General features: G+C 41.8%; 1 protein-coding gene across 7 annotated transcripts in view; it reads right to left on the reverse strand.

Moving 5' to 3' along the window:
* The window catches only part of arhgef6 (Rac/Cdc42 guanine nucleotide exchange factor (GEF) 6), a 236,446-nt gene that overhangs the window by 129,971 nt on the left and 94,123 nt on the right, over window positions 1-12,352 (reverse strand). For 6 of the 7 annotated variants that reach the window (XM_073057741.1, XM_073057740.1, XM_073057744.1 and 3 more), the window contains 2 exons: window positions 7,253-7,371; window positions 2,084-2,285 (listed from right to left, as the gene is read on the reverse strand). In XM_073057741.1, coding sequence (XP_072913842.1) covers window positions 2,084-2,285; window positions 7,253-7,371 — 321 coding nt within the window. Of the gene's footprint in view, window positions 1-2,083; window positions 2,286-7,252; window positions 7,372-9,267; window positions 9,662-12,352 lie in introns of those variants that run through there. The other variant, XM_073057745.1, reaches the window with a different exon arrangement.

Below are 12,352 nucleotides of genomic sequence, written 5' to 3' on the forward strand. Positions count from 1 at the left end.
TTAGGTCCTTACGGATCTCTGTACACCAACATTTCTTCACACCTTACCATTTATTTTTACGTCTCAGTCCTACCGACTTCCCAAAAGGAATCACCTCACATTTGTCAGGATTAGGCTCTTTGCAACCAATCATTTGATCTATGTCTTGCTGTAACCTCAGACAATCTTCCTCACTTTTTACAGCATCACTAACTTCCATATGATTTACAAATCATTCACATTCAAGTCATTAATGCCCAACCCCAGCGGGACACTTTTACACACAGGCTTTCAATTCACCACCCTCTACCTCCTACCACAAAGCCAGTTTTGGATCCAATCACCCACTTCACCTTGAATCCAGGGTGCCTCAACCTTCATGCTGAATACCGACAGACATCCACTACCCTGCCTTCAACAATCTCATTTGTTACCACCTCAGAAAATTCAATCATAGAATGTAGAACAGTACAGCACATCACAATACAGGTCCCTGAGCCTGGAATGCTGCGCCAATCTTTTAACCTCAATCCCTCCCTCCCTCCCTCCCTCCCTCCCTCACTTCTCTACTTCATAACCTTCCATTTTTCTGTCATCCATATGCCTAACTAGACTAGTGAGACAGGATTTTTCCTGCACGAAGCCATCCTTAATTAGTCCTTGGTTTTCCAAACAACATAAAGCCTATCCCTTCGAATCTTCTCCAGTAATTTCCCCACCTCTGACAAAAGGCTCGCTGGCTTGCAATTACCTGGCTTATCCTTGCTGCCAGGTAAGGCACTCTGTCTACATTTCCCAATTCATGGGAAAATCTGCCAGCATTATCAAACAGCCCTCCAACCCTGGACGTTCTCTCTCCTCTCCTCTACCATCAGGCAAAATATACAAACGCTTAAAAACACGTACCATCAGGCTGGGGTTATTACAAGACTCTTGAACAGGCTTCCTGATCTCTCAGTCTGTCTTGTCATGACCCTGTACTGCATTTTCTTTCTAACTGCAACAGTATATTCTGCATTCTTGTATTTGTTTTGTATTACTTTGATATTATCGTAGAAAAATGAGTATAATCTATATTTATCTTCTTCTTGTGTAGGTTGATTACCTGATGCTCAGTAACTGCTGCAACTCAAGTTTTCATTACACATCTGCATGCATGGGCTTGTGGGCTTGTATGTATGGCAATGAACTCGACTTTAACTTTGTATGGAAAGATCTTAACAGTGCTGCTGAACAAAGGGATCTTGGTATCATAGTTCCCTGAAAGTAGCTACACATGTTGATAGGATAATTAAGGCAACATACAGCATGCTTGCCTTTATTAGTCGAGCCAGTCAGGAAGTTATGTTGCAGCTTTATAAAATTCTAGTTAGGCTGCACTTGAAGTCTTGCATTCAGTTCTGGTCGCCCCATAATAGCAAGCATGTATAGACTTTGGAGACGGTGCAGACGAGGCTTACCTGGATGTTGCCTGGATTAAAGGGCACATGCTATAACAAGAGGTTGGACAAACTTGGGTTGTTGTTTTCAAATGATGAAAGTTGAGGGGAGATCCGATAGAGGTTTATAAGATTATGAGGGGTGATATAGATAGAGAAGACGGACAGTATCTATTTCCAAGGGTTGAAATGTCTAATGGCAGAGAATATGCATTTAAGGCAAGAGGGGGTAATTTCAAAGGAGATATGAGGGGCAAGTTTATTTTTACATAGAGAGTGGTGGGTGTCTGGAATGCACTGCCTGGGATGATGGTAGAGGCAGATACACTAGGGACATTTAAGGAACGTTTAGATAAACACGTGTTTATATTTGTAGGCAGAAAGGATTAATTTAATTGACCAACTGATTACTAATTTATTTGGTTTGGCACAACATTAGTGGGCGAAAAGGTGTGCGTCTGCGCTGTACTGTTGTAAATTCTGTAGCACACAAACACAAGTTTATTGCTGTATCGTGGAACATGTGATGATAATAAAAAATTAATTACCAAAAAAGAGGAAAGTGAAAATATTCACTGCTCTCACTGAAAAACAACAGGATGAGCCATGATTTAGAAACATAAAACCCATTAAACTGCACAGGCAAGGCCCAATGCTCAACTTACCACTGGGTTTTATCTCCCGTACGTAGTTGCTGGGGAACCACCCTGACCTTCCCTTGAATGAGCCTTCCCACCATCCTCCATCTTCCACCCGAGTAACATACAGAATGTCTCCCTTCGAGAATGAGAGCTCATCCTCGTTATTCTGCTTGAAGCTGAACTTCGCTTTCACCACCAGCTGATGGCTCCCATTTTCAGTCATGTCCTGCAATAAACACACAGTACTTTACCCAGCAGCCACACATTTTACTGAAGTGCTCTCAGAGTCGGAAATGAGAGCACAAAAGACCATTCGGCTTCTTTGTCCCTGCTATGCTACTCCTTAAAACGATGGCTGATTTAACCACCTTAACCGCTGTAGCATGGAGGTTAGCACACTAACTCCAGGCATCATAGTTTGTAATTCAATTCTGGCATCCCCTGTAAGAAAGTTAATATGTTCTTCCCGTGAACTGCATGGGTTTTCTCCAGGTGCTCCAGTTTCCTCCCACATTCCAAAGACATACTGGTTAGTAGGTTAATTGGTCATTATAAATTGTCCTGTGATTAGGCAAGGGTTGCTAGGAGGTGTGGCTCGGAGGGCAGGAAGGGCCTGTTCCATACAGGATCTCGAAGGAAAATAAATAAATGAACCACTAAATTTCTTTATTCCTACAGTTTAATTGGTCAATATAGGTTTAAAAGGCAAATGTTCAAATATACGTAGCCCTGCAATTAATGACAATCTGTTAAAGTCAACCTTACAAACTCACTACACAGAGACCATTCAGCCCACTGCACTAGGGTTGACCTCATGGAAGTACGAGCATGTTTGCCACTTACTGAGATAACATTCCATGAGCATCAATGCCCACAAAATGAAAGTTAAGGATCACATTTATTGCAATTTTGGCTTATTTGAGGAAATCTCTACACAAGCAGGGTGAGGTTTAAGATCAATAACTCATAGAGTCATAGCGAAGTACAGCACAGAAACAGGCCATTTGGCCCATCTAGTCCATGCCGAACCATTTAAATTGCCTACTCCCACTGACCTGCACCCGGACCATAGCCCTCCATACTCCTACCATCTACGTACCTATCCAACCTTCTCTTAAACATTGAAATCAAGTTCGCATGCACCTCTTGTGCTGGCAGCTCGTTCCACTTTCACCACCTTCTCAGCGAAGAAGATTCCCCTCATGTTCTGCTTAAACATTTCACCTTTCACCCTTAACCCATGACCTCCAAGTGTAGTCCTACCCAACTTCAGATGCAGGTAATGGGCTGAATGGTGTCCTGTGCCATCAAGTTCTATGATACTCACAAGATCCAAGCATCAGATTCAGACAAAATTTTGCCCTCAGCTATGTTTAACACCAAGCAGCATCCCCAAACTGTCTGCAAACCTCAAGATGTTGGCTGTTTCTGAAACCGTACAGACTCAGGGAATCCATCAGTTAGACTAAAGCAGGGCTGACACACGGTGTTATTCAAGGGTGGCTGCAATTTCTAATTATTTATGAGAATTGGTGAGCATAAGTAAACCAAGTATCGTTGGCGAGGCTGGAGAATATTTTACTTTATTTAGAGATACAGCAAAAAACAGGCCCTTCTGGCACATCGAGCCACATAGCCCAGCAACCCACCCATTTAACCACAGCCTCATCACAAGATAATTTGCAATGACCAATTAGCTTACTAACCAATACCTCTTTGGGAGAAAACCAGAGCACCCAGAGGAAAGCCATATGGTTCACAGGAAGAACATACAACCTTTCTAACAGAGTACGTGGAATTGACTTCCACTGTAATAGCAAAGTGCTAACCTTTGCATTATTGGGATACTTCAAAATCATTAAAACAATACCTACAGCAACATAACAAGGATATTTATTATTGAAGAACATCTAAAACATATAACATATAACAATCACAGCACGGAAACAGGCCATCTCGGCCCTCCTAGTCCGTGCCGAACTCTTAATCTCACCTAGTCCCACCTACCCGCACTCAGCCCATAACCCTCCACTCCTTTCCTGTCCATATACCTATCCAATTTTACCTTAAATGACACAACTGAACTGGCCTCTACTACTTCTACAGGAAGCTCATTCCACACAGCTATCACTCTCTGAGTAAAGAAATACCCCCTCGTATTTCCCTTAAACTTTTGCCCCCTAACTCTCAAATCATGTCCTCTCGTTTAAATCTCCCCTACTCTCAATGGAAACAGCCTATTCACGTCAACTCTATCTATCCCTCTCAAAATTTTAAATACCTCAATCAAATCCCCCCCTCAACCTTCTACGCTCCAATGAATAGAGACCTAACTTGTTCAACCTTTCTCTGTAACTTAAGTGCTGAAACCCAGGTAACATCCTAGTAAATCATCTCTGCACTCTCTAATTTATTGATATCTTTCCTATAATTCGGTGACCAGAACTGTACACAATATTCCAAATTTGGCCTTACCAATGCCTTGTACAATTTTAACATTACATCCCAACTTCTGTACTCAATGCTCTGATTTATAAAGGCCAGCGTTCCAAAAGCCTTCTTCACCACCCTATCTACATGAGACTCCACCTTCAGGGAACTATGCACTGTTATTCCTAGATCTCTCTGTTCCACTGCATTCCTCAATGCCCTACCATTTTGGATTATTCCTGCCAAAATATACAACCTCACACTTCTCGGCATTAAACTCCATCTGCCAACGTTCAGCCCATTCTTCTAACCGGCATAAATCTCCCTGCAAGCTTTGAAAACCCACCTCATTATCCACAACACCTCCTACCTCCTACCTTGGTATCATCGGCATACTTACTAATCCAATTTACCACCCCATCATCCAGATCACTTATGTATATTACAAACAACATTGGGCCCAAAACAGATCCCTGAGGCACCCCGCTAGTCACCGGCCTCCATCCCGATAAACAATTATCCACCACTACTCTCTGGCATCTCCCATCTAGCCACTGTTGAATCCATTTTATTACTCCAGCATTAATACCTAACGGCTGAACCTTCTTAACTAACCTTCCATGTGGAACTTTGTCAAAGGCCTTGCTGAAGTCCATATAGACTACGTCCACTGCCTTACCCTCGTCAATATTCCTCGTAACTTCTTCAAAAAATTCAATAAGGTTTGTCAAACATGACCTTCCACGCACAAATCCATGCTGGCTACTCCTAATCAGATCCTGTCTATCCAGATAATTATAAATACTATCTCTAAGAATACTTTCCATTAATTTACCCACCACTGATGTCAAACTGACAGGTCTATAATTGCTAGGCTTACTTCTAGAACCCTTTTTAAACAATAGAACCACATGAGCAATACGCCAATCCTCCGGCACAATCCCCGTTTCTAATGACAGCTGAAAGATCTCCATCAGAGCTCCTGCTATCGCTACACAAACTTCCCTCAAGGTCCTGGGGAATATCCTCTCAGGACCCGGAGATTTATCCACTTTTAAATTTCTTAAAAGCGCCAGTACTTCCACCTCTTTAATTTGTCATAGGTTCCAGAACTTCCTTACTTGTTTCCCACACCTTACACAATTCAATATCCTTCTCCTTAGTGAATACCAAAGAGAAGAAATCGTTCAAAATCTCTCCCATCTCCCTCGGCTCCACACATAGCTGACCACCCTGATTCTCTAAGGGACCAATTTTATCCCTCACTATCCTCTTGCTTTTAATATAACTGTAGAAGCCTTTCGGATTTACTTCCACCTTATTTGCCAAACCAAACTCGTATCTTCTTTTAGCTTTTCTAATCTCTTTCTTAAGATTCCTTTTACATTCTTTATATTCCTCAAGCAATTCCTTTACTCCATGCTGCCTATATCTATTGTGGACATCCCTCTTTTTCCGAACCAAGTTTCTAATATCCCTTGAAAACCATGGCGCTTTCAAACCTTTAACCTTTCCTTTCAACCTAACAGGAACATAAAACATATTGGTTCCATGTGTCAGGGAATAAAAGAGGGACTCGAGACAATCAACCCAGGTACTAAAACTATTAGAGACATGTAGCAAGCTAGAAATAGAACTCTCTTTCTCTCTCTCTCTCTGCAGATGATACTAAGGTAGGTGGCGTTGTGGATAATGAAGTAGGTTTTCAAAGCTTGCAGAGAGATTTAGGCCAGTTAGAAGAGTGGGCTGAACGATGGCAGATGGAGTTTAATGCTGATTAAGTGTGAGGTGCTACATTTTGGTAGGAATAATCCAAATAGGACATACATGGTAAATGGTAGGGCGTTGAGGAATGCAGTAGAACAGAGTGATCTAGGAATAATGATGCATAGTTCCCTGAAGGTAGAATCTCATGTGGATAGGGTGGTGAAGAAAGCTTTTGGTATGCTGGCCTTTATAAATCAGAGCATTGAGTATAGGAGTTGGGATGTAATGTTAAAATTGTACAAGGCATTGGTAAGGCCGAATTTGGAGTATTGAGTACAGTTCTGGTCACCAAATTATAGGAAAGATGTCAACAAAATAGAGAGAGTACAGAGAAGATTTACTAGAATGTTACCTGGGTTTCAGCACCCAAGTTACAGAGAAAGGTTGAACAAGTTAGGTCTTTATTCTTTGGAGCGTAGAAGGTTGAGGGGGGACTTGATAGAGGTATTTAAAATTATGAAGGGGATAGATAGAGTTGACGTGGATAGGCTTTTTCCATTGAGAGTAGGGGAGATTCAAACAAGAGGACATGAGTTGAGAATTAGGGGGCAAAAGTTTAAGGGTAATACGAGGGGGGATTTCTTTACTCAGAGAGTGGCAGCTGTGTGGAACGAGCTTCCAGTGGAAGTGGTAGAGGCAGGTTCGGTATTGTCACTTAAGTAAAATTGGATAGGTATATGGACAGGAAAGGAATGGAGGGTTATGGGCTGAGTGCGGGCCAGCGGGACTAGGTGTGAGTAAGCATTCGGCACAGACTAGAAGGGCCGAGATGGCCTGTTTCCGTGCTGTAATTGTTACATGGTTATATGGACTGAAGGGTGTGAGATGTTTAGCAGACAGACAAGAGGAAGGAGATATGGAGCGAAACTATGGCATTGGATTAAGGTCCACTGACCTGAATGATAATCACAACATGACAAATGCAAATACACTATTATTTCCCGAAAGCAATGAGATGTATTCACTGAAACTCAGCTTTGGAAGGATATACGTTACCAGGTTTTTGGACTGCCTCCGCAGAGTCCTAGCTGCCTTTGTAGCTGGTGCCTGTGTGCTGTTCGTGGAGTTACTGTGATTGAATGAGAAAGAGGAGCATGTTCTTCCACTCCCTCGTTCTAAATGAAAACAAACACACACATCAGAAAGAGGTGAATGTGGCTGCCGTTTGCTTCTCGCAAGCACAAAACAGTTATGTGTCAGCACATTTTATAAAGCCTCAGCTTAGCTCTGAAAAGCTGCAGAAAATTGGAAACTCAGTCAGCTCCATCATGAGCACTAGCTTTTTCAGCATCAAGAACATCTGGGCTCTACCAGCTCCATCATGGCCTCCCAGCATTGAGGGCACCTCAAGAAAATGGCATCCATCATTCAGGACCCTGTTCTTAATGCACCACCCAGGACATGCCCTCTTTTTATTGTTACCATCCGGGAAGAGATACTGGAGTCTGAAGACACCCACTCAATGTTTCAAGAACAGCTTTTCCCCCTCAATCATCAGATTTCTGAATGAACATTGAATCCGTGAAGACTATTTTCCTTCTGTTCTCTTGTTGTACTACTTATAATTCTAATTATTATGTACTGTACTGCTGTCACAAAACAACACATTTCACAACTTATGCCAGTGTTATTAAACCTGATTCTCTATAATGTCAGCAACACGCACAAAATGCTGGAGAAACTTCCTCCAACATTTTGTGTGTGTTGCCTGGTTTCCAGCATCTGCAGATTTTCTCTTGTTTATGATTTGAACCCTATAATGCTGCTCATCTCTGCACCTTTCCCAGTGGGTGCTCTGCTGCTCACACAAGGTGACTCAGTTGTGACAACTGGTGGAAAACAAAACTAGCTGGTCACACAATTATCTAAAAACAAAAAAAATGCAGATGCTGGTAATCTGAAATAAAAAAACAGGAAATGCTGTAAATTCTCAGCAGCTCACATAGCATCTGATCAAAGGTCAGAAACCTGCGTATCTCAAAATATGACCTACACAATCACTAAACTTACAAACAAGATACCTACAAAACGCCCAACTGACTGGGTGGATAATATTATTCTGGCTAACTTCTTCCACTTTCCGAAAAGTGATGTGGTCATGATGTTATCCAAAAGGTTCTTTGGAAGTCAAGAATGAAACGAAAAGTCACATCACACACTCCAATTGTTCCAACACCTTCTGGACTCACTTTCATCTTACGTTTTATATATATTTATATTTCTTTCTTTTTGAATTTGCAGTTCTGTTTTTTTTTGCACACTGGTTGGCTGTCTTGTGTGTGGTTTTTCATTGTGTTTCTTTGTATTTGCTGTAAATGCCCACAAGAAAATGAATCTCAGGGTTGTAAATGGTGACATATGTACTTCAAAAATAAATTTACTTTGAACTTTTATATTTGAAAATTTAGTGATTACAGGAATTTTATTAGCTGTTCATTACTGTATGGGTCAGACAGCTTCAGCCTGCACCAGTAAAGAAGTTACAAAGGAACTTGACCACATGCTCTCCTTTTACTCTGTAAACCAGTTTGAACAGGTTTGAATAAAAAAAATCTGTGAGCAGCTACTGCACACAAAATGGTGAAGGAACTCAAAAGGTCAGGCAGCATCTATGGAGAGGAATAAACAGTCTACATTTTGGGCAAAGACTCCTCATCTCAACCCTAACATCGACTGTTTATTGTTTCTTCAGATGCCGCCTGACTTGCTGAGTTCCTCTAGCATTTGGTGTGTGTTGTTTTGGATTTCCAGCATCTGCAGAATCTCTTGTGCTTGTGTGAACCGTGACTGATTCACACTTCAGCTCTGCAGACAAATAAATGACAGAGGTATAGAAGCAAATAATTACTGAAAGTTTACAGACAAATGGTTGATTATACAAGCACATAAGCAAGCATAAAGAAAGCTAAAACTACAAGGAAAAACACAGTAAAAACAATAACACGGACTCTAATCCAGTAAAAGCAACCTCTGTAAACACAGCACATTGTACAATGATGGTGCAGCCTTACCTTGGAGAGTGTGGTTTGATCAATGACAGTGCATTCCCCTAAATGAACAACTAATGCAGGACACACTACCCACTGGACAGACTAATGGTTTAGTGATAAAACTATATTTGCTGGAAACTCTACAGAGACACGGAAAGCCAGGAAGTATCTGTGAAGAGACAAGCTTCATGTTTCTGGTCAGTGACTACTTGGGTGAGGGTTGGGGCAAATCGAGGCCTTACAGATTTTCCTCAACAAAGAAGGGTCATCAGTGTTCAGTTCTCTGACCATCAGCAGCACCATTTTCACAAACACACTGCTGACAGCACGTTCCCCTAGGATCTCTGGTATTTTCTTTAGGAATGTCAGCAGTTGGTAAACACACTTTTTCCACAGGATTGACAGAACTTACTGCTGCACACCCAGCTCCTTTCTCAAAAAAGGAAATGATGGCAAGGTTGACTCATGAACTTCCTGGTTATGGCCTCAAGAGGAACAAACGGACAGGAACAGCCACTCAAGTCTCTGCTTAAGTTGCCATTACACAAGATGTTATTGCTGCTTTGCCACAAAAACAAAGTCAGCCTGCAACTACTGTAACTTAATGTTGTGAACTGCCCAAAAGTGCAAGCGAGACTGAACACTTGAAGAATTTATTCCAAAAGCTGGACCTGCCATGATGGGCCAAAAAGCCTCCTACTGGACTGTATTAGTAACTCAAACTTACAACCAAATCAATACCATTTCTTAGTCAACACATTTTAAATTAATCCCCATAATTTCCACAAATTGATAATTAACTTTACAACAGCTTTTAAACAAAATATTGAAGGAAATTCTACTTAGCCCACTGTAAGAGCGTGAATAATTTCTCTTTGCAGCCCTCGGCAGTCTGTTCTCTCAAGATCCTCATTGAGATACTTCTCAAATGTAATGACATTTCTGCTTTGCAGGCAGTGAGTTCCGACCTTGCTGATGTTTTCCACAACTCCCCACCTATATTTTCACCAATTACCTTAAACATAGAGAGCTGTAGTTATAGAGAAACAGGCCCTTGAGCCCCACTCGTCCATACTGACCAAGACGGTACTCTCAACTGGCTCTCTAAAATTTTCCTATCCGTGTACCAAATTCTCTTCTAAACGTTGCAATTCTACCCACTTCCTCTAGCAGCTTATTCCTTATACCAACCAACTGTGTGGAAGAACATGCCTCTCAAGTCATTTTTTAAATCTCTCCCATCTCAGCTTAAACCTGTGCCGTCTTATTGCAGACTTCCGAGTCTGGGTGAAAACATTGTGATCATCCACCTTATCTGTGCTTCTCATAAATGTTCTAAAAAGTGACCCATCAGCCTTCTCCGCTCCAGACAAAACAGTCAAAACCTATGCAGTCCTTCCTCACGAGCTTTCCATTCCTGGCAACATCCTTTTGAATCTATTCTGCATCCTCTCTAGGCTAATCACATCCTTCCGATAGGATGCAGAGCAGAAATGCGTTCAGTTCCTGTTTGTGAAGAGAAATTGCTTCTACATGTTCACCCTCTTTACAACTCGATTAACGAGCCTCTCTAGCTCACCTTTGTCCAAAGAAAACCCCCTGAGCATCATTTTCTCCAAAACTAGAACTCACCAGTTCTGGCAGCCAAGCAAGGCTGCATTTAGAAACATCTATACTCTGTGAATACAAGAGAGAATTGCCTCAAGTTCATACCCATCCATAGCTTGCCTGCTCAGCATTTCAATTCCATCTGTATGCCTTACACTTGATATTTATATTCAAGATTCACGATTGTTTCATGTCAATTTCAATACACAAGTGTAAAAGTGAAAAAAATAATTGTTACTCCAGATCTGATACAGCACAAAAAGAACACAATAAGACAAAGAACACAATGCTATTTTTTTTAAAACACAATGAATATAAATAAGAGAGCTTATATCTATAGATTAATTATATGTCCATTAAGTTATGCTAGGCACAGGAGTGTCTGTACTTTAGATGACTCTGACAGGGAATGATAAAGTAGTGGTGGATGGGCTTGTCGAGAGGTGGGTTAGTGAGCGCAGGTGCAGAACAGCCTCACTGCTCATTATTGTCCAGCAGCACTTACGTCCACAGTGATGAAGTGTTTTGAGAGGTTGGTGATGAAACATATCAACTCCTGCCTGAGAAACAGCAGGTCTACAGCAGATGCCATTTCATTGGCTTTTCACTCAACCCTGGAACATCTGGACAGCAAAGATGAATACTTCAGGATGCTCTTTATCAACTACATCTCAGCGTTCATTCATCTCCTCAAAACTAAGCAATAAGCTTCAAGATCTTGGCCTCAATGCCTCCTTGTGCAGTTGGATCCTTGATTTCCTGACTTGCAGACCCCAGACAGTTTCGACTGGCAATAACAAGTCTTCCACATTCTCCATCAGCACAAGTGCACCACAAGGCTATCTGCTTAGCCCCCTGCTCTCCTTGCTTCACACTTAAGAGGAGGCACAACTCCAATGCCATATGTGGGTTCACTGATGCCACCACTGTCGTAGACCAAATCAAAGGTGGTGACAAGTCAGCATACAGGAGGGAGACTAAAAATCTGGCTGAGTGGTATCTCAATTTCTTACTCATTATCAGCTAGACCAAGGAGCTGACTATTGACTTCAGGAGGAAGAAAAGATCCATGAGCCAGTCCTCATTGTGGGATCAGAGGTAGAGAGGGTCAGCAACTTTAAATTCCTCTGTGTTATCATTTAGGATTAGGGTTTCACTGGGCCCAGCACGTAATGTAATTACAAAGAATGCACAGCAGCGCCTCTACTTCCGTAGGAGTTTGCAAAGATTCAGCATGACGTCTAAAACTTTAACAAACATCTTAGATGTGTGGTGGCGCCTGGTATGGAAACAGCAATGCCATTGAACAGAAAAAGCATATAAAAAGTAGTGGATACAGCCCAGTCCATCATGAGTAATGCCCTCCCCACTACTGAGCTCATCTACACAGAATATTGTCACAGGAAAGCAGCATTCATCACCAGGTACCCCCATCATCCAGGTCATACTCTCTTCTTGCTGCTGCCATCAGGAAGAAGGTACAGAACTCTCAGGATGC

Source organism: Hemitrygon akajei, chromosome 10 (genome assembly GCF_048418815.1).
Source record: "Hemitrygon akajei chromosome 10, sHemAka1.3, whole genome shotgun sequence".
In the NCBI taxonomy this organism is placed as follows: domain Eukaryota; kingdom Metazoa; phylum Chordata; class Chondrichthyes; order Myliobatiformes; family Dasyatidae; genus Hemitrygon; species Hemitrygon akajei.